Source organism: Rhizomucor pusillus, assembly GCF_041956525.1.
Source record: "Rhizomucor pusillus strain CBS 183.67 unplaced genomic scaffold VTP01scaffold_24, whole genome shotgun sequence".
NCBI lineage: Eukaryota > Fungi > Mucoromycota > Mucoromycetes > Mucorales > Lichtheimiaceae > Rhizomucor > Rhizomucor pusillus.
In genome coordinates this window covers 32,264-53,427 of record NW_027192166.1, presented here as the reverse complement: position 1 = coordinate 53,427, position 21,164 = coordinate 32,264, and the positions used below count along the sequence as shown (strand labels likewise).

Genomic DNA, 21,164 nt, shown 5'->3' with positions numbered 1-21,164 from the left:
TGCTATGTAGGCAATCTGTACTTATTGGATGCAATAAACGCTTCTGCAAAGGTTTCCATTCCGTATGTCCCAGTGTATATGATATTTTATATTGCATGTTCTTGCTGAAAGGAGTAGGCCTAAAAATAAATGATACCTTTGTCACAATGGATAACCAAAGCATGTTACTGTATCCAACAATTTCCAATCAATGATGCCCAAGAAATGCACTTAATGTCACGGTGTATGCAAATTTCGCGGGTCGCGCTGACTTTTTCAGCACCGACTTTCCTCGCACGTGCATTCGCTTTCACAGCCTTCAGCTTCTTTTATTTTTTTTTTCGAGCGAGGCTTCACATGCCTAATTTTCTCTGTTGCTATGTCGACTTCAACGACTCATGAAGATGACGAGTCTCTGACCGCTCCAGTCAGCCCAAAGCAGCTAAAAACATTTCTTGTCCATGCGCCTGTCATGTACAAACGCCAATTACACAGAGGTGCGGAGCGACTTATTCTGACCAATTGCTACCGTACACTGTGGGGAAACAACAAAGAGTACATGAAAAAGTACTTTTTCCAAGATTCCACAGACGATTTGTCAGCTCTTTTGGAAAAATACAACCTGTTTGGCCGCAGCGACGAGAGATCAGTCGTGCTATCGTCTAATCCAGACAATGTCATTGTCGATCCGTCCGGTGACGAGCCGGAGTATTGGGAGAGTCAAAGAGGCAAGCAGTGTGGTCACCTGTTCAAGAAGGGCGAGAGTGTATATCGATGCAGGTAAAAAAAGAGAAAAATAGACATATCTATTCGAGTTCTCCATAGCTGACGCTTTCAAGAAACTGTGGACTGGATGACACATGTGTTCTTTGCTCAAAGTGCTTCCATGCAACCAATCACGATGGCCACGATGTAAAAATATGGATTAGTCGCGGTGCAGGTGGATGCTGCGATTGTGGTGATCCAGAGGCGTGGAAAGTGCCCCTGGAGTGCAGTATCCATTCCTTATCTGCAGCAGCTTCGAACACCACAGAGGCAGCGAAGCCCGAATCCAAATCTCAGATTCCACCCGAACTAATGCGCCAAATGAAAGAAACGATCGAGGTCGTTATGGATTATATACTTGAAACGTTTGCTGCGTCGCCGGAGGATGTATCTCCAGGCACAAAAGAGGAAATCCAGCGGGATTCTCGAGATACAGCCCGAGCACTCGGCACGCCCAACCACGACAAAGTGACGACTTACTCGTGTGTCCTGTGGAACGACGAAAAACACTCCTTCAACGAAGTCATTGATATCGTTATGCGCGCTGCACAGATGACCGCAACGCAGGCTAGCAAAGTAGCTGAAAGTGTTGATGCATATGGAAGGCACATCGTTGATGACTCGGCCGACCTGGAACGGATATTGCGCATGGCTGAGCGGATACGCTCTATTAAATTGGCAGTGACAGTACGTTCTACGGTCGATACAGTACGAGAGGAAATTTGCGGCTTGTTGCTCGACTGGCTCAAGGAATTGATCAGTGGAAGATACAAGTTTTTCGGCAACGTCGAAGGCGGAAACTGTATTCTACGGGACATAATATGCGAAGTACTATGTGAAGAGTATTCACTCCCTGCCGGTCTGGCAGTTCTGTCAACAAAATCTCGGCGTGGACCTATGGAAGAAGCCGATGTTGACGGTGACTTTGATGAAGATATTCTAGACATGGAAGACGACAATGAGGATCAGGACGAAATGGAGGAAGGAGAAGGTGAACTGTTTGAAACACACATGCTTGTTGAAGATCAAGACTTTTTCGTCGAACTCTTTGGAAATCAGAACGAAGCGTGGGTAGATGAAGATGAAGAAGGGGAAGATGATAATGATGAAGAAGGGGATCATGCGGATCAAGATGGTAGCGAAAGCAGCAACTACGAAGATGCTGAGAGCGATACTGAAATGGTCTCTTCCATTGAGCCGGAGCAAAATGCGGAACAGTTACCCCGACGATCAACTAGACGAACTAGCAGTAGCCAAGCGATTTCAGGAGGTCTGTCTACAGCATCATCTCATCCTACGGAACACCCGCCTCGGCGGCATTCAGGCCATCGCATACATGATATTGCCGATTTGCGATGGGACTTGGGCGGATGGTTAACTTACACGGATAAACTCGAAATCGAAGAGCGCAATTTCGCAAAGGAGCTCGGTGTACCCATGCTTACAAATAAGATGCTGTCAGACGGCGATAAGAAGATTCGACGAGAATTTAGCCGAAAACTTCGATGCGACTATTTGTTGCACTATGATTTGCGACTGTGGAAGACAGCACGAGCTAGTATAAAGGATTTACTGATCGGAACTCTGGTATCGAACTTTGACTATAGACCCATCATTGGTGAGTCCCCCTCCTGTATATCCGTCGCAGTCTATGGTTATGAAATTAACGCTTATCTGGTATTCCAGGCACGCGCTTCGCTCGAAACTATCCTGAATTGGTTGATGCATTCTTCCTTAAAGACAGAGAACCAGAACATTCAATCAGCACGATATCTGTACAGCTTCTTACTGTCCCAACGGTGGCTGCCATGCTGGTCAAGGAATATAAATTCTTTTCAATGACAAGCTCCATCCTCGCCAATTTCTTCTTGACCGACAAGATTCAGCTTATGCTGCCCGAAGAGTATCATCGGATGCAAGTCGATTGCGGTGGCAGGGCAATACGTCGTCATAGATTTGCCTACACATTTTTCGACCTACGCTATGTTCTGAATGCAGAGCCTGTCAAGGTTGAAGTGTGTCAAAACCCTGTATATTTACGCCACTTTTTGGACATGCTGTATCAATTCCAGGCAATGGACCCGTTAGTACGCAGCGCAGAGATCCATGTAGAGTACGAATCAAATACTTGGGTGAACGCATTCAATGTTACTCTCCAGATATCGAAACTATGTCGACTATACGCGGATTGCTTTGCATCCTTGCAGACGGTCATGCCGGCAATTGAAGCGTCACGAAATTTGTGCTGCACAGTCAGCCGCGTATTGAAAGCCTTGGCGGACTGGTCACCTCGTTTACCAGAGCAACACAGCGACCGTCCACTCATTAAAGGCACAATGGACCAGCAGGTAAAGACGATCGATATGCCTCACGCCGGCTCGTTTTTTGTTATCGAGTACGATGTTGCTTCAATGCCAGTTTCTTTCCACCATCCGTACCACTGGCTGCTTTCTGAACTGCTTGAACATGTGACGCTTTTGACGGATGAGCTGCTAGCAGATTTGAATATTTCTGGTGGTTTCAAAGGTTTGGTGCAGCAAATCAACAACCATTTCGAACACGATATCGTCATGACTATTCTCGAGTATCCTCTTCGCGTACGAGTACTGCTAGCACAAATCAGCTGCGGCGTGTGGGTCAGAAACGGTTTTGGTATTCGCAACCAGGTATGCAAAATAGCAAAACGAATGAAAATAAGAAAATGATTCTAACTATATGATAGGCGCGTACGTATCGAGATATTAGCGTCCGAGAAAATACGTATGATCGTGATCTATACCTTTTGCAAGTCGGAATGGTTCTTGCCGAACCGAACCATTTGCTGACTACCATGCTCGATCGATTCGACATTATGGAATATTTCGCTGGCAAACCCGACAAGCGTCATCGACATTACGATCATTCCCAACTTATTTGCATTGTTGAAGAGTTTTTGGATTTCCTCATCATTTGCGTCACTGAACGAGCATATGCCTCGCACATGAGCATTGAAGAAAAGATTAGACGAGCCATCATTCAGTATCTTGGTCTATCCAGCATGGCCTATTCCGAATTGATCAAGGTGATACCGGACAGTCTCAGTGAACACGAGTCCTTTGAGACGCACTTGGGTACTTTGGCCAATTACAAGGCACCAGGAGGATTAAATGATCACGGTCGATACGAGCTAAAAGACGAATTCTATGCCGAAATTGATCCTTACTACTGGCATTTTACTCGAAACCAACGAGAGGAGGCATTCGAGAAGCTTCAGAAACGGCAAAGCACACAAAGTACCGATAAAGAATACTTTATAGTTCCCAAGTTACGCAAGATCGAGAGTGGCCCATTCAAATACCTTGGCAACTGTTTACAGACCCGTGTCATGTGTCAAATCATTCTCCATGCATTGTGGAACACACGCACAGCTAAATCTGTCAAGAGTGAATCCATTTTGGATGACGCCCTCTATCTGGCGATATTGGCGGTGACTGACGAAAACAACGAAGTCAGCGAATGGCGCAGACAATTGTCTAAAGGGAAGTTTAAGCATGGCACCAATGTGCCTATCGATGGCGGCTTTGTGCAACATGCTGTTGAGGACAAGTATGCAGTCATGGTGAATGAGTTTGAACGAGAGCACGTCAGCTTGTTGACAGTTATATTACGCTTCTTGGGCGACCGAGAATATACAAACGTACACAAGCGTTGCGCGTATATCGTGGATAAAATCTACGAGCTTGGCTCTGACGAAGCGAAGCGAATTATCGACGAGTGGCGCGCCATACATCAAGAAGCTGTATCTACAGAAAGCGGTCAAGGCGCTGCAGATCGAGAAGCCGAGTATGAACGCCGAAAGGCTGCAGCCAAAGCAAGACAAGCGGGTATCATGGCCGAGTTTGCAAAGGCACAGTCGCAGTTCATGTCCCAGCACGCAGATCTATATGATGAAGACGAAGAGGAAGATCTGGAAGAGGAACTGGAGCAAGAAGCAATCCTAGGTGAGACCGGATCGGATACAGATATCGAGCGTCTGTTCCATTTCCCATCCGGAACCTGTATCGTATGCCAGGAAGAGCTAGATCGATCACGAACGTACGGAATGCTTGCATTAATACAGAAATCCAAAGTTGCACGCACTGCTCCTTTGCAAGATTCTGGTGCATTGCTCGATATTCTGGAGACAGCAGAGCATGTGGATACCTGGGCGCGACATCTTGAACCCTCAAAAGACAAGGAAACCTTGTTGAGAGGTTTCCCGGCAAACCCGAACCCACCGTCTCGCCATATATCAACTTGCGGCCATATGATGCATGCACATTGTTTCCGAGAATATCAAACGCATGTGGACAATGAAGACATGCGTTTACGGACACCCTTGTTCCCTGGTCAATCGAACAGCAAAAAGTTTTTGTGTCCCCTTTGCAAAGCATTTGGCAACGTATTACTCCCCATCGAATGGAAGAGCAAAAAGGAGTCCTTCCCTGGCCCTATCGCCACACACACCGAATACGATTCGCTAGGTGAGGCTGCCAACGAAGCGATTTCCAAACTGGACGGTATCGAATGGCCACGAGAGGCTATACCAGGCTCCATGGAAATAGAATCGGATGCACTTGCAGGAGAAGTGACAGATGTGGACACTCTGCGTATCTTGTACAATTTGATCAAGAGAGCTTTGCAAAATGGAGACAGATCCAGATTTGATAGTGCCAGTCGTGAAAGGCAATGCGAATTACGGAAGGCGATCGTACAGCTTTTTGACATGTACGCATACACGATTTCTGCTATCGAAATAGCGCAACGTGGAGAACACGGTGTACGTGCGAGGGATGTTACCATCGAGCACACGGGAACCTTTTTGGACGACATATCGGCTCAGAATCAAACTCTTTTGAAGATATTAGCGAAGACGGGCGAGCTTATGCCAAAAGCATTGGACTCGCATTGGATATCGGACGAGCAGCATCTCATGGAGCACATTTGCTTGTCGACTCTGCGACAGATATTTTACGACGAAGCAGCGCCGGCTCCTCTAGATATTGTCGATGAGCAGATCGTACGGATACCTTTGCTTTGCGACGATCCATTCCAGACGCTGACGCGCCTCGGATTCGCCATCACAAAGGCAGAGACAAATGGACTAGAAATTCATCATCTTATGCGCCTGCTCTACATCGCGCAGCTGACAAAGAGTACGATCAGCCTGCTTAGCTTGGATACGGATGCTGGAGCTCTCAAAAACCCCAGGATCAGAGAGGCAATGGAAGCAATCAAGAATAATCCGCCCTTAAAGAGCGAGCAAGTAGAAGCAGCGCGACGATTTGCATGCAACATTGCTACTTTAGCATCTATACCAGCATCCAATGTTCAGGATACTTTTGATCGAATTCCTCCAGCAGTATTTACAGCCTTGTTACAAACATTCACATTACCTTATCTGCGACGATCACTGTTGTTGATGGTCGCACACCATGGTTTCATCTTGCAAAACACACAAGACGATGCAGAGTATGAGTTTGACAAGCTCTTGAACGTTTTGCGACTCCCACAATTTGACGATGCATTCAACTTGTTGCCTTTTGAACAAGAGGCTGTGCAAGGATGGTGCCGACACTACTTTGACTATTATCGTTTGAGCCCATCTTTGAATACTGGCACATCTGTGTTCAAGCAAAGTCAAGCTATTCCACTAGGCCTGCCATCACCCCACTATCTCGTATCGTTGCCTCATCGTATGGATCAATTGTTTGATGAAAGCTCACGACGTGTTTGCCGAAAATGCAATACACTTCCAGAGTATCCTGCTTTGTGTCTGATATGCGGTACGTTCGTGTGCGCTCGACGATACTGCTGCACTGAAAACGATCGCGGTGAATGTAACTCTCACATGAGAAGGTATGTCGAAAACATTAATCATATTAAGCACAACGCTCACAGTTCGCCATTAAACAGTTGCAGCGGCGATATCGGTATATTTTTGGTAGTCAAGGAATCGTTCGTTTTATTGCTTCACGAAGACGGAGGCAGTATCATGAGCGCACCTTACCTGGATACGCACGGTGAGGCGGACTTGTTCCTGAGACGAGGCACGCCGCAGTATTTGAACCCGCAACGATATGAACAGATCCGTCAAATGTGGCTATCACACTCAATACCAGCTTACGTACGAAGAAAGATGGAATCATCGTTTTCATATACACGGTGGGAAAGCTGGTAAACATAATAGCAGCTTCTTTCTGTTTATACAAATCTCCTTTTTTGCATTGCTGTACAATTGTATACCATCATCAAAGTGGAAAATAAATGATCGCACCTCTCTTGTTTCTCTCTCCCCCTCTTTAAAAGCAGCACTGGCAGTCGAATGGACACTCTGGTGTATCTGCAAAATAATCAATTCCGTCAGTACATAGAATGCTTCTTATTTTCATGCGGTCGCCGTGGCTTACCTCCTCCTTCACCTATCCGTAAATCCTTGACATCGTATAGAGGATAGCCCTCTTCAGTAAATCGTTTGGCCTTTTTTCCGCGTGAATCCGCAAACCGATCGTTATCAGCATCTCGCGGCCGTTTTGGAGCACTGTTTTTTTTCTTTGCAGCTGCCAATTCTTGAAACACGACCTCTTCAACGTTGTCATCCTGCTCCTCTTCATTATCTGCATTTGGCTTGGTATCTTGTTTCTTTTTTGTGGTCATTGCCGTCTTTTTGCTGGCAAATATATCATCTATTTCTGACGTACTCGGCTTCTTGCTGTTACTCTTGGAATACTCCTTGACATTATTCTTCTTTGCGAAAATGTCATCGATCTCGGTGGTGCTTGGTTTACCGCTGCTCTTGCCAGTTTCCTTTTTGATTGCAGTTGTTGCTGCCTTCTTTGCTGTGATTCTTGGTTAGTTTTTCCCAATGGTCAAGCTGCGAACAACAAATCTCACCTTGATCCTTGCTGCCTGCCATGCGCCTATAAAGGAAAGAGAAGAAGAAATTTTTGGTAAGCAGATGGCTAAAGACCAAATTTTCTTTTCAAAGTAAATGCGTAAATGCATTTCAGTGAGAATGTGGATGGGAGTAGCGGCAATCTTAGTAGGAGGTAATTGTAAAATGTAGTTATGTCATCGTAGAAGAAGATGCTTATTTACAGTGATGGGGAATATATGATATGTGGATGAGTAAAAAATACACGACACCTTGATTTGTTTGTGCCCATATCCAGACCGGCAACGCATCCAAAGGTTGTTCTAGAGCACCCGACAAGAGCGCCTATAGATGCTTGAACGACAGTAGGTATATAATGCTGTTTGACTTTGGTTTTCTGCAAACATATTGTCGCGCATATTTTGATTAAAAATGCTGATTGGACGGCATTGCAACTGTTACCGTAGATTCCAGCAATTTGAGAACATCGTTTGGCAGCTTCGAGAGATTCGGTTCGTACATATTGAGTATTGGAGAAAAGTTGATCGAACAGCCGCTAGTTGTTGCGACGACCACGAGCGTCGCTTCTTTGCTGCAGTTTCACTTTGCTAAGGATCATTTTTGTCGATTTGCTTCATATATGCATCCTCGATGTGCGATTGCAGTAAACCGATTTCGGGATAGTGGGATAAGCATGACAGGTGGCCGTAATACTACAGCAAAATTTAGCTTCTTTCTTCCTAATCATCCATTCTCTGGCGCTGCGATTGCAGTAGTCCTCTCAAAGATCTTGGCGCTGAGCATGACTTTGACATAGACAAATGATTCCGTATCAAAGCCTCTTTTCCCGGGTGGCACGCCAGGAAGATGAACGTCGTGAAGTTGAGACAAATGGTCACGTAATTTCGTTGTAGTGCTCAGTGGACGCTTACAGCTCTCGTTTGATGTGATAGACAGCGACGTGACAGATCTTGCCGTGCAGGCTTGACACAGCTGATACGTCCTTTGGTATCGTCATTGTAAGCTGATCAGTGTTGGTCGAAATATGGCGACTGAGGTCCTATGTCTCGCTCATTTCTACTTCTGGTCAAACGGCTGTTCCTTCAGTACAGAATTCAATGCTTATATTTTGGAGGCGTCTCCATTTGACATCTCCTGAGTAACCTTGTGACAGACAAACTTGACGTGGAGTATTTTCGGCATGAGCCGTACTGGTACTACTTATTGACCGAGATGATTTCTTCGGCCACTTTTGATTGCTGGAATGGACCACAAGTGAGACGAACTTTGTTGAGAAGACGGGCTGTGTCGAGCTGCGACGAGATGTCTGTCCAATTTCAATCAGTTTTTTGATTGATCCTGCGACCCCACACCTGCACTGTAGAATCCGCTCGCCTCGTTGTTGAACCATATTTATTGAAATGGCTCATTCAATCTTATTTTATGGTGCAGATTCTGATCAACCGACTCATTTTCCCTGATATTGGCCAAATTCTGCTTCCAGCACGGTAGTGTGATACCAGATGGCGGGCTGAGGCGTGAATTTCTTGCTCCAACTTAACTGGTACCGTGTCCATCCTATTAGATGCGTTTCTTCCAACAGAGCCGAGAGCCAAGAGACGATCCAAGTTCTGCCATTTAATTATCAAGGTGGCCAAATAGAACAGAATGGCAGTCTTGTTATCGGGCAGGACGAAATAGGAAAATGGAATTCGATTATCCAAGCATCATCACATCACCGAGAGCCTCCGGCGACGTGATACAAATGCAGCTAGTTCCTGCAATTAACCTCCATTTCTTCCCATTTCCGGGCAAGGCGCAATCTGCCCTATTGGATGCTATAATTAGATATCCCTTTCCCTGGAGCAGAATATTAACTGTTGAATTCTTGCCACTGCTTGCTTCTTTTTTTCTTCATCCTTGGAAATGCCTTCAGAAAGCAGCAGCAGCAGCCGTCACAGCCTGGCGCATGTAAATCAATGGCTCAACAAGCAACGCTCGAAATCCGCACACGTACCTTGGTCACGTAGGAAGAGCGAGCTATCCAAGAAGGTTCAGTGCTCATCACCACCTCAGGCTGCGGAGGAGGATGATGATAATGAAGAAGAAAGATACTATTATGCTCAGCCATCAGCCGCTACTAGAAGAACATTATCTTGGCAACCAGCACCAGCCTATTCAAAAGACATCAGCATACCTACACGCGGTACGAGCAAAACATACAAACTGGATCCAGAACTACAAGCACGCATCAATCAAGTTATTGCAAGCGAACAAATGCAAATGCTTGCGCAAAGAGTTCAGCAGCACAGAAAAAGTCTTCATTCTGTTTCCCTCCAACCACCACCTCCCGTACCTCAGCATCGCTATTGATATACACATATCTTGCCTATACACACTACTCATCCTACCAATGTACATGCTACCTCGGTTTACCACCATATATATTATATCCTCTCCCGATACTCACGGAATAAAAGTACAGCGATTACAACCTTTAGACTACTTACTTTACAGCCATGCACAGACGTCATATATTCTGACTTTCGGAACACTGAATATTTCTTGGCCCCAATAACTCGTTTATTATTGCTATCTTGGTTGCAAGTAGGTTAAATATAAACCTCTCTCGGTCGGTTCCCATGCGTCGAACAAGGAGGCTTGATAGGGTAACGCCGTCAACTGTCCCCCTGAACAATTATGTATGCGCTATCATGTGTCGGTGCATATTGACCATCTGATGTCCCTGCAACTTCCATCCGATCTTCCCGGTTGACAACAACAGACCTGCCACTGCACAGAGTCTGCTTTTTTGCTATCCAAAGTATATGTACGACGCAGAGTACGGACATATCAGAAAAAAGACATTTACGGCTTTTTTTTCACGAAGCGCTCAAGCATTGTCCTAAGCTTTTCTGCTATTTACAACTGATCCACAAAGCTGTCTACGTGTCTTGCAGGAAGCAGCATCTCTTTCCCTTCGCCACAACGCGCGCAATCAACCTAAAGACGCATATAAACGCTGGTCTTGCGCAATGTCTATGGATACACCGGAATCTCTCACAGCAACTCGGCGTCTTTCTCGCAATTCAGAACACGCTACAGAGGAGTCGACGTGTTTTGATGAATTAGCAGGAGGAGTACGAGCAATGGGCGAGTCATTCGCTGCAATGCACCAGCATTTCGAGCAGCTGCAAACAGTCAATGATTCCTTGATCGAATTTAACAATTCGTTCAGTGCCTTCCTGTTTGGTTTAGCGTCGAGTACTTCTGCCTTGCGTTGGCCTCAGGTACGCAAACACGTACAATGTATCTAACCTCCTGTAATCTAATGCATACTCTGCTTGCAGGCGCCCACGAAAGAATCCTTTGAACAATTCAAATCCAAAGTAATCGATGCAGGTAAGTAACTATATGTCTTGATGGAAATGCTATTAAAGTTTGTTAAAACAATGACCTATCTATCAGAACAGAGTGCCAGCGATTCTGCTACCCAAGAGCAATCTCACAAACAACCACAGCAAACAGCACAGCAGCAACATCAACATCAACAACACCAGCATCAGCAACAACATCGTCATCATCAATCCAAAGACGTTGCCCGGACACGTGTAAAACGCAGACAAAATATGCCAACACCGTATAAAAAATCGAGCAGCAAGGTACGACCCGACAATGTCCCTTGCACGTGAGATGATCAATGCAAATAACAATGCCTTAGATCAACCTTCAGAATATCGCTCCAAGGCTGCCAATTCAGTTTCGAGATGATAATGTAATTAGAGCTAGATGGATCACCGGAAATCGAATCTAACAACGTGATCTTATTCAGGAACGCATGAAGATTCTCGAGAAAGTCTTGAATATCCTGAAAAACACGACAAATGGAATGTAAGTCTGGAAGCATTGTATGTAAAGCGTGAAATGTTGCTAATTTCATATCACTGATAGGAATATCCGAGAGATTGCCACTGCAACCATTACCCCTCAGCATAAGATAACCGAATGTTTAAACGTCCTTGTGCATAGCAAAGACGTCACCAAGTATAATCAAAGCGTGAGTCACCGAATGTTTGAAATTGAAGCATCATCGTCTCAACAAGATGATTTAGGGTGTGAGTCTTTACAAATTGGCCACGCCAGGGGAAACTGCTCTCGGAATCAAACGCCCATAGCAACGATACTATAGTTCTTTTTTATTATTGTACATAGCAAACTTGTCTTAGCATACAAATATCAAATGGATTTCGGTACATGGTATACAATTATTACATACACATCAAAGGTTCTAATAGATCAGACAATTGGTCTGCGAATAACAAGTCGTAGATCCATATCCAGCTGCCTGCTGCACACGTCTTTATATATCGCGAAATGTTTCTTGACGAGTTCCAACTGAGGTTCCAGTGCAGCAAATGTTGTGATTACACGCATGTCGTTCCGTGAATTGTCCAGATATGCAATTTCAAGCATGGATAAGAGCTGCTCTTCACTTTTAGGGAGGTTTCCTGGATAATCAAATAAGCTTGCCAGCTGCTCTTCAGAAACAAACGTAGAGGATGCTGACAACAGAGAGCTCTGCACCTGGCTACCAAGCTCGTGGCTAGAATTATATATCAAGAGGGATCCCCGCAACTCGCCCAATTCAGCACTCTTCACGGGTGTATCAATGATGGCAACATGTACTTGAAATGCATCCAATCGCTCAACCAAAGGGTCTAACACAAAGCGTTTATATGCTGGGATGATATTTTCTCGGGCGGAAGGGAATTGAATCAACACACAAGGCTTTAAACCGACAAGCAAGAAGCCGAATTCGCCGTAGCAGAAAGAATCTTCAATTACCGTTCCATTACTTGTCAAAGCATATAGCTGCTCCGGCGAAAGTCGTTTGTAAAAGAAATCGTGCTCTAACTGTTGGTATTGCCGTAAAAGTGCTTTGCGATCAGACATGATCTCGAGGTTGTCGCCAGAAAGACACGCCCGAGAATGGATACGCGCATTTCATTTCTTTACACGGATAACAACTCAGCTTCACGGACCGTCTGTGTCACAAGCGACAAAACATTAAAGTTTTTATTTTTGGATCCGTTGTTTAGAATGGTGCATTAGAGAAATTCATAGGAGGAGTCTGCATGGTGTTGCCAGCAGTCAACATGAGTGGGTTTCCAAGTCCCATCATTGGAGGAGGTACAGATGCTGCAATGTTATGTTCTGTTAGCATTTACATTGTCACTAATACTCTGTAGATCAAACTCTACCTTGTGCTTCTTGATTCTCCCATTTTTCCGTTTGTTCTTTTAGTTCCTCTACATCCTTGGTCATGGTTTCGATCTTGTTGGTCTGTTCACACAAAAAGTTGATCATGTAAGGCATAGCAAAGTCGGTGAGACCGTGACGCCATGAGAGTTCCATGACCGTATCTGGCCGCATCAAATCGTAGCAAGTATATAGCATGGCAGCAAAGCATTCGCGCTTGCCAACTTCGATAAAGTATCGCAGTAATTCTTCTGCAATCTCGGAGTCTCGCGATTCTGAAGCAGTCTCCATGGCATCCTTGAAGAGACGGTCTTGCTTTGACAGAGCAATAGATTGTCTCCATCGCTTGTTCTTTTTATACAACACGGCAGCAATGCGGCGAAATTCTAGTAATTCGTGCTTTTCAAGTCGTTTTGCGAGGTCAAGAGTATCGATCTTGTCGTAATGGTCAATAGAGTCTCGGAGTGATTCATAGTCTTCTTCTTCTATAAACAGTTCGTTCAAAGCATTATTCACAGTTCGGTTGTTCACCTAAATTATTGATTTAATATGTACAGGACAATACAGATCTGCGAGCGGTCACTCTTACCTGCTGTACCGACATGAGATATGGCTTAATAAGTGGGATGTTATCCGACTTTTCAAAAAGCTGGACAACACGGGTATGATTAACTCGTGGCACCATCACGGCTAATAAGTCATTGAGCAACATTGGCTGCTCGTTCAGATAGAATCGAAGTGCTTTATAATACAATTCAACATTGGACACCTTGACGATAATGTCCTTGAAAGCCGAGTGCTCCCAAGAATCGGCAGCGTGATCCATCATGGCGACAACCGCATTGTCAAATTCGTCGTAGTGGACGTATAGGAATACAACTTCTCTCCAAAGATGTGCTTCGTTGCAAGCTCGAATAACCTTGGGGATATTGATGCGCGATACAAACAATTTCAGATGCTCCATCATCTGCTCTGGCTGGTATTTAGAATACAAAATCGCCAATTCCGTAAACATGCCCATGTGAGCACGCTCGAGGCCAAGACCAGCCTCTAAAAGCTGGATTAGCTGTTCGAAATAGCCGTTGCGTTCGTACGTCTTTATGATTTGCTCCAACTCTTCTGCGTGAACAATGATATGCAAACCGCAAATCTGTGCCAATCTGAATTCGCGTTGCTCGATACATACGGCATTGACTTCTTTCCAAACTCGTGTGCTGTTGGCTTTGCGTGCACAATCGACTGCAGCCTGATAATCACCCAGGTGTACAAGCGTGGTTGCCAAGCTAGCATAGTTGGAAATATTGGTATACAGAATTTTGGCCGCTTCGAACATGTGTGCCTGGAAACAACGATCACCGACTTGCTGCACTTTAGCAATGTTCGGTGCAGAGATGAAGTCCTCCAGTTCAGACAATCTGTCAGTCTTGGCGTACGCAAAGATCAACTCTGTCTCGATATACGGCTCTCTAGAATTCTTGCGTGCTGCCTGCAAATATTTAACCAAACTGTCGTAATCGCCATCGATTTCAGCGCAACGAGTGACTTCCAAGTAATTGGAAGTATCGTTTGCACGGAGGTATGAGTCTATGAACACGTTAATGGTTAGAGCTCCTGGTTTTCATGACCGATACAGATTATTATCACTTACCAATAGCATCCTTTACACGCATTTGATCAAGCTGCGCCTTGGCCAGTTTGCTCCAGACCTCTGGCTGATCGCATTTGTCTGCAAACTCGTAGGCACGATCCAAGTCACCAATCTTGTCGATAAGGACGGTGACAGCATCGGCATTGATGTTGTATTTCTTAAAGATAGCGAAAGCTTCTTCAAATAAATTCTCGCCGATACATACTTCGGCCACATCGTTTGCATCAAAGTTCTCCAGGCGATCAATGTAGTCCATGACCCTCGAAGGATCAGCCTAGTAGAAATATATTTAGTGATTTTGCAGCATCGGATATAGTGCTACTTTAATCGTACCTTGACAGCGGTGAAGATAAGCAGGTTTTGGAGTGTCTTGTTGTCACTGAAAGCACTAGTCTCCAGTATAATGCGTTCCAACAGCTCGATAAGCTCGTTTGGAAGGTCAGCGGTCATGAAAGCCTTCACAGTGGAAGACACATCCTCTGGATCTGTACATTCTGGGAGAGCTGTGGCAATAACTTGATCGATCAATTCTCGACGGTTCTCGTTATTTTCTTGCAATGCATATGCCCAAAGAGCGGGATCGCGACGGCGTACGAGATATCGGGCCTGGTGTTTGAACATTGCATTTTCGCTAGTAATATGCAAAAGTTCATAGTCGCAGTGACCCTTTTCGTAGCAAATGAAAGCCAAGTAAGGGTCGCGCTTTTCACAGTATTTACCAATAGCACGTGGATCATAATACTACAAAGTAACAAGATAAGTAATTCGATCGTCATGTTCCGTAGCAGCAGAACTCACATCGTTTTCTTTCAAGAATGGTTCGGGATTGTTGTTTGTATCGATATAAATTTTGGCGAGCGCATTGTAGACTTCTGGATCCGTGCTTCCGTCGGTAACTCGCATGTTAAGCCAAGGAAGCAAAAGCTTCAAACGGTTTCGTTGCTCAACTTCCTCGCAAAGCTTGCCGACATTCAACTCGCCCTTGACCGACATGAGCAAGCTCTTGACGACGTCCTCGTCACAGTCAACATCAAGCAAAGCACCAATAACTTCGGGTGTGCGAGCTGGATTGACTCTCTGCACGTAGACTTCGATAAACTTTTGAAGATTGTTTTGATAAAGGTAGAGGACGAGGTCATGGACAAAGCCGAAACGGTCACAAACGATAATGAGTGGAAGTTGGTCGCTAAGTCTTGCTTCCTATATGTAATATGGAATGAGTATCCATGCATTTATGATGAATTCCAATCGCACAGCCTTTTTTGTTACCTTCAAGAAAGTCTTGACCTTTTCCGCATCGTAGTAGTTGCTTTCACGGCAAATACGCTCTACCTCGCGGATGTTTCCAGTACGGCAAGCAGCTTGTATGTATTTGAAGTGCACAAGCGGATCTTGGCTGATGTTCACGATCGAGCCCAGGTAATAATACAATCCTTTTATCATTATATAAGCAATGCGATCCATAGATAAGCAAAGAATGTTACTCCCTTACCTTCATTGCTCTTGAAGCTCTCTAGCAAGTCGATGAGATTATGCGGTTGCAGTTGCTCAGAGAATTTAATTGCAACTTGCACGACAACTTGGAGATTTTGTCGCAGGTTGTTGACAAGCATCTCATACAGGCAATCGAGTGTCTGATCCACAGAAAGCGTGCCAAAATAGTTAACCAGCCAGTCCTTATCCATCGTAGCAGTGTAGGGAATAATGCGTTTAATATCATGGATGTCAGTGTAGTGCTCGAGCGCCTATTGAAACATTGTTGAGAAATCTGCTTGCGGAAAGCGTGTGATTTCGGAATGCCTTACTCGTTGGTACAATCCAGCCTTTTCGCACAAGTTTCCAATGGCGACGTGATCGTAGTGAGTAAGCATACCGGTAGCAAGGATGGCGTTGGCCACCTGCGGCGCATGAATCAAATTCATTTCAAGGACTCGGGTCTGCAAATGTGCATCTTCTGGGCGGTTAGGCTTTAGATAATCCAGCAAGAACGACGTTGCTTGTTGCAGCATGTTTTGCGACAACAATACATCAACCACCTTGTCTGCTTCGATCAAGGGGCCAGATTCATCATTCATCAATGCCGTGGCAAACTCAACCGTCTTGTCAGGGTTCGAACGAGCAATTTGATATAGCAAGGAAACATAGTCTGGAGTGTATCCAATGGTTTTAGCATATGCGACGATCTTGTCATATTGATGAGTTTCTGCGAAGCAGAGGACAACCTAGGCCAGCCTGATTAGAGATACATCAAGTCATGAGGGTGAGCAGTCAAGTACACACCTTGTTTGGTACGTTCGCACGTAGGTATACAGATAAAGCCAACTTGGAATCGAACTGTTTGACAAAATCACCAAGTTCTTCGCTGCATTCGAGCTTGTCTTCCTTTAGCCATTTTTCTAACAAGTGCTTTCGGTTCTGCTGCAAGATAGGTTTCGCCATATCCAAAGACTCGTATCGATTCAGTCCACCTCTCTCTAGAAGCGTACCAAAGTATTGTAATATCGGTGAAAGCTGTCCTGGCAAGACTGGCAACTGTCGAAGTCGTTCGATCGTATCAACCGTTCGCAGGATGCCCTATCCATCGACATTCCATCAGATGACATTCCATTAGGTATAAATCTTTTCGTTGCTACCAACATACCCTTGGCGAATTGGCAGCAACTTTTGCAGCATCTGTGTATGCACCCGATGACATGAGTTGGTTGAAACGAGCGACGCACAAATCATCTGCGCCCGGAAGACCCGCTCGGGATGCTATCCGCAGCGCAAGCTCAGTGTTATTCAAGTTGTTGACGACATATGGAATAATTGTTGCCTCGTTCAAAGAAACTGACAAGACCTATGGCATTGAAATTTGTCAAGTTTGCGATAAACTTTTGCAGCCCAGATATCGACCATACCTGACCAACTTTGTTAACACCAATCAAGCCAGATGTAGCACGATGGTCCGCAGTGACAAAGATAGTCTCTCCACTAATACGGTTCATATATAGGCAGATTCCAGTCTCCAAGTCGTACACGTGGATAAAGCCCATTTTGGTTACAATATAAGCGACACCGAATTTTTTTCCAATTTGCATAGACACAGGGAAATCTGCAGCAGCTTCTGGTGGGAAGTAGAGCTCGACAGCCTTCTTTTGGAAAGGCGGGTTGTTCTCTGGATGGTCAATCTCTATTATTTGAACCTACATATGCATGGTAAGAATCCTTAAGTCGTAGAAAGACTGAAAATTGTCTGAATGGTGTACCTTTGCACCTGTCTGGGATCGTACTGCGAATGCAAAGAGTTTTGTCGGCTGAGGTGCATCCTCCAACTGAATCTGTGCAAAAGCCGCAGCGTGACCTTCGATAGGCTGACTGACTCCACGTTCTCTAGAATACAGCTGCATGGAGCCTACTACTCGATTCTGTCGAGCTGCGATGCCGATTAGAACTAGCCATTTTTGGTCCGCAGAAGCTCTGTAATTGATAATCTGACAGTCCGCCAAGCTGGGATGGCGATCAAAGACCTTGAGAGGCGCTGATGTGCCTTCCATGGACCAATGATACACTGCAGTATTCGTGACAAGTGCAATTGTCACCAAATCGACCCATTTCCAGTATTTAATTTCCTCATTCATCACGTATGACTTGAGTTTCATCTTTAGTTCCAGATTAAAGACCTGAAGCTGGGTGTTTGCTGAATGGGGAAAGTGTCAGTAAGTGCTTGTACCTAGCTGCACGACCGCGTACCTTTCAAGGCCATGATTTTCGTCGTGGGATGCATAATAACCGAGTCAGCAGTTATCGGCCGTCGCATCATTTCATTGTTATTCTCTAGGTCGATGATAACCACTTGGTTTGTTCCATTTATTTGCTCGCGTACGCAAATAAAGCGGTCAGACTCCATAGTCAGCGTGTTGAAGCCGATGCTTGTGGCGTTAACGCCCAGAGCTTGAAGCTGATGAAAGCTTGGGTCAGCTTGGTACAGCCAAGTTGCTGCCAAGAATTACAATGCATACCTGAGCGAGCTCCTGGAATTGGATGGGAAGCTGCTCTGCCATTTCGGTTCCACGTAGTCGCGTCGAAACTAAGCTGCAAGAGTAGCGGTTCGAAAATGGACACTGGTCGGTTGCTCTTGGCAATTGAGGTGTGCAAGTCGCTGAGGTAGAATTAACCGAGGTTGCGCGTTTTCTGAAAGAGAAGCTTGAAGATTCTCGCCAGGTGACACAGAGCATCCTGCCAGGGCGCAGCTCCGCTATGCCAAAGTCATCGGCAAGTCGATGCAAACAATGCTGAATACATAAACATTGCTTATATTTTTACAGATTTACAATTACAGGTTCCAAGTCAACTTAAGTATTTCTCGTTTAACAGTACTATCGCTTTCAAACACTTTCTCAATCTCGAATCCATCGCCGTTCTCGTCCTTTGTCGACTTGACAAGGCTACAGAAAGGTAAGGTGCCTCCACCAACACCAAAATATACAGTCTTCGCAGCGACGTATCTATAACGGGCTGTCAGACTGGAGTATCATTTGCATGTATCGCGCATATGACATACATTACTCCGTTCGGTTTTGCAAGGCATTTCTGGAAGACTCTGAGCAGTGCAGGCAATGCTTCCTGAGCATATATAGTTTCCGAAGTTACAATCATATCATATTTTTGATCACCAATAACCTCCTATTCATACAGTAAGTAATGGTTTTCATAGTCGAACCAATGCATACTATATTCCATACCGGCAAGCCGCTCCAATCTCCAACAAAGGCTCGCGTCCGTAAGGCAAGTTGCCGTAGCATCTCAGGCACCTGCTCTTCAGGCAGCTCGGCTTCAGCGTCGCAGGTCGCACTTTCGCCAATTATGCGATCCTTTTCTTCGTCTTCCTCCTCCTCATGGTAATCACCGTGCTCTGCTCCTCTCTCTTCGTCGGAGGAGGACTCCTGATCGTTCTCTTCGGAAAGTTCAGGCGGCTGCGTTGCATCTTGTACAGTCAGCAGAGTGTTTAAAAGGATATTAGGTATGGTAATATATTTGATGACTTGTTCGTTGTAGTCTTGGACATCGACGTGATTATCTTTGCTCTGTTGGAGGAGGAACAATGCAGGCAGAGATGATCCGCATCCGAGCTGTTGGATATGTTGTGAGAGATCAGCGATAATTTGCATAGCAGATAGCAGTATCTTACCTCCAGAACACGCTTGTTGCAAAGTTCCTTGTCCTCTAATTTTGCAAGATATTGAACCAAATCGATCGAGCATTCCCATGTTTTGAAACCTCCTTCGTATACACCTCGAATCAAATCGCTGTTACTGTTCAAATTGAGCATGCTAGCTACTTGCGACTCTTCTTCGCTTTCGCCAGTCAGCGTATCCTGCTCAGCCATTTGAAATTTTACATCCGCCAGAGTACGCTTATACAGTGGACGTTCGACATTGGGGATACGAAGAACGTCTGCCTGCACTACACTTGGCAGAGCGCTAGCCTATCAGTCGCCAAAGTTAGCTAAATTGCGTCCAAAATATCATCAATTCTTTTCTAACCTTGACATCATATTCTTGGCTTGGTACTTTAGGCACTTGCTCTTCCAGTGACAGATCACCGAACGAGGAATCTAAAGGTTGATCTACTTGGCGATCCTGCTCTTCCAGCTCCAGATCGTCCTCCTGGAAACTCGTCATTTTACTACATTCCGAGTGCACAGAAACTTATTTTTGTGGGCGAGATACTTGCTGTAAAGTTAAACCGGAACGCCATAGTAGTAGATCGTGAGCAAAGAAAAAAAAAAAAAAAAAAAGAAGGAAGGCAAGAGGTGGCAGAGCGTTCAGGAACCGAAATTGCTGCTGCATTTTTTTCTTGTCTCAAACTCAAAAACTCAAATTTTGCCCTCTTTGTCTTTACTCGATCTAACGACAACAAAAAAAATGGCCAAAGGTCTCCGTTCACACACTAAAAAGAAGTACAGAGGTAAAATGGACAATGTCATTGTTTGATTCATTTGGCTGACGAGCAATCAGCGATAAAACGAGAAAATGTGTTCAAGCCGGTGGAGGATGCACGGTTAGCACGATTAGCCGCTGCTCAGGTTGCTGCTGCCGAGAAACCACCAGTTACCCAAAAGGAAGGAGAAGAGCAGCCTGCTGAAAACGATGCCGCTATGGAAGTCGTTGAGCAGGAGAACCCAAAGAAGACTGCACCTGGTCCAAAAGCCAAAAAGAGAAGCTACAAGGGCAAGGCAAAGAACAAGGGCAAAGTAACGAAGAAGAAGATTAAAAAGTTCTTTTAATCATTTACACACGAGAGATCGACGGTTTTAAATCTACTGCATTTTGTACGTTTCATTATACACTTTTTCCCAAAAGTAATGTCGCATTTTGTGAAATTTTAAATACATTTATACACCAAAACGACAAATTACAGCGACATTTAATTTTTGGAAAAGGTGTTTTGCCAGCATCAAAATTTGTTCCAGTAAATCAATTCCACGCAACTTATGCAAAACTGTAATTGTAAACCTTCTTTATTTTTTTCTTTTCGTTGTGAAAACTGTCAAACTCCAAGACGACAAGACTGTAAAGGCTGGTAGTAGAGTAGGCTTAACTTGATACTAGCTCTGACATTTGGGGAAACCATGCCATT

The 21,164-nt window shown here is 44.9% G+C and overlaps 8 protein-coding genes across 8 annotated transcripts; 5 read left to right on the top strand and 3 right to left on the bottom strand.

The window, feature by feature from the left end:
* Nucleotides 1-358: 358 nt before the first annotated feature.
* Nucleotides 359-6,943, top strand: VTP01DRAFT_5648 (uncharacterized protein; the record flags this gene model as incomplete). The annotated part of the gene is made up of 5 exons (XM_069384463.1): nt 359-759; nt 819-2,362; nt 2,431-3,410; nt 3,467-6,621; nt 6,679-6,943. The coding sequence occupies 5 exons, from the start codon at nt 359-361 to the stop codon at nt 6,941-6,943; spliced, it is 6,345 nt and encodes a 2,114-aa protein (XP_069235090.1).
* Nucleotides 6,944-7,064: 121 nt separating this feature from the next.
* VTP01DRAFT_5647 (uncharacterized protein) lies at nt 7,065-7,678 on the bottom strand (the record flags this gene model as incomplete). The annotated part of the gene is made up of 3 exons (XM_069384462.1): nt 7,065-7,105; nt 7,173-7,601; nt 7,657-7,678. The coding sequence occupies 3 exons, from the start codon at nt 7,676-7,678 to the stop codon at nt 7,065-7,067; spliced, it is 492 nt and encodes a 163-aa protein (XP_069235089.1).
* A 1,401-nt stretch (nt 7,679-9,079) lies between these two features.
* VTP01DRAFT_5646 (uncharacterized protein) lies at nt 9,080-9,396 on the top strand (the record flags this gene model as incomplete). The annotated part of the gene is made up of 2 exons (XM_069384461.1): nt 9,080-9,144; nt 9,222-9,396. The coding sequence occupies 2 exons, from the start codon at nt 9,080-9,082 to the stop codon at nt 9,394-9,396; spliced, it is 240 nt and encodes a 79-aa protein (XP_069235088.1).
* A 166-nt stretch (nt 9,397-9,562) lies between these two features.
* Nucleotides 9,563-10,009, top strand: VTP01DRAFT_5645 (uncharacterized protein; the record flags this gene model as incomplete). Its single annotated transcript, XM_069384460.1, has 1 exon — nt 9,563-10,009. The coding sequence occupies one exon, from the start codon at nt 9,563-9,565 to the stop codon at nt 10,007-10,009; it is 447 nt and encodes a 148-aa protein (XP_069235087.1).
* Nucleotides 10,010-10,671: 662 nt separating this feature from the next.
* VTP01DRAFT_5644 (uncharacterized protein) lies at nt 10,672-11,811 on the top strand (the record flags this gene model as incomplete). The annotated part of the gene is made up of 7 exons (XM_069384459.1): nt 10,672-10,926; nt 10,987-11,038; nt 11,105-11,298; nt 11,358-11,411; nt 11,469-11,527; nt 11,588-11,693; nt 11,749-11,811. The coding sequence occupies 7 exons, from the start codon at nt 10,672-10,674 to the stop codon at nt 11,809-11,811; spliced, it is 783 nt and encodes a 260-aa protein (XP_069235086.1).
* Nucleotides 11,812-11,932: 121 nt separating this feature from the next.
* VTP01DRAFT_5643 (uncharacterized protein) lies at nt 11,933-12,589 on the bottom strand (the record flags this gene model as incomplete). The annotated part of the gene is made up of 1 exon (XM_069384458.1): nt 11,933-12,589. One exon carries the CDS (start codon nt 12,587-12,589, stop codon nt 11,933-11,935), a length of 657 nt encoding a protein of 218 aa, XP_069235085.1.
* Nucleotides 12,590-12,731: 142 nt separating this feature from the next.
* Nucleotides 12,732-20,282, bottom strand: VTP01DRAFT_5642 (uncharacterized protein; the record flags this gene model as incomplete). Its single annotated transcript, XM_069384457.1, has 21 exons — nt 12,732-12,835; nt 12,898-13,426; nt 13,485-14,479; nt 14,544-14,817; nt 14,877-15,284; nt 15,342-15,743; nt 15,813-15,976; nt 16,036-16,288; nt 16,349-16,765; nt 16,824-17,117; nt 17,185-17,382; nt 17,444-17,728; nt 17,792-18,222; nt 18,276-18,483; nt 18,545-18,817; nt 18,898-19,030; nt 19,087-19,208; nt 19,268-19,654; nt 19,714-20,010; nt 20,069-20,191; nt 20,259-20,282. 21 exons carry the CDS (start codon nt 20,280-20,282, stop codon nt 12,732-12,734), a joined length of 6,321 nt encoding a protein of 2,106 aa, XP_069235084.1.
* Nucleotides 20,283-20,449: 167 nt separating this feature from the next.
* VTP01DRAFT_5641 (uncharacterized protein) lies at nt 20,450-20,811 on the top strand (the record flags this gene model as incomplete). Its single annotated transcript, XM_069384456.1, has 2 exons — nt 20,450-20,492; nt 20,543-20,811. 2 exons carry the CDS (start codon nt 20,450-20,452, stop codon nt 20,809-20,811), a joined length of 312 nt encoding a protein of 103 aa, XP_069235083.1.
* Between the last annotated feature and the right edge of the window lie 353 nt (nt 20,812-21,164).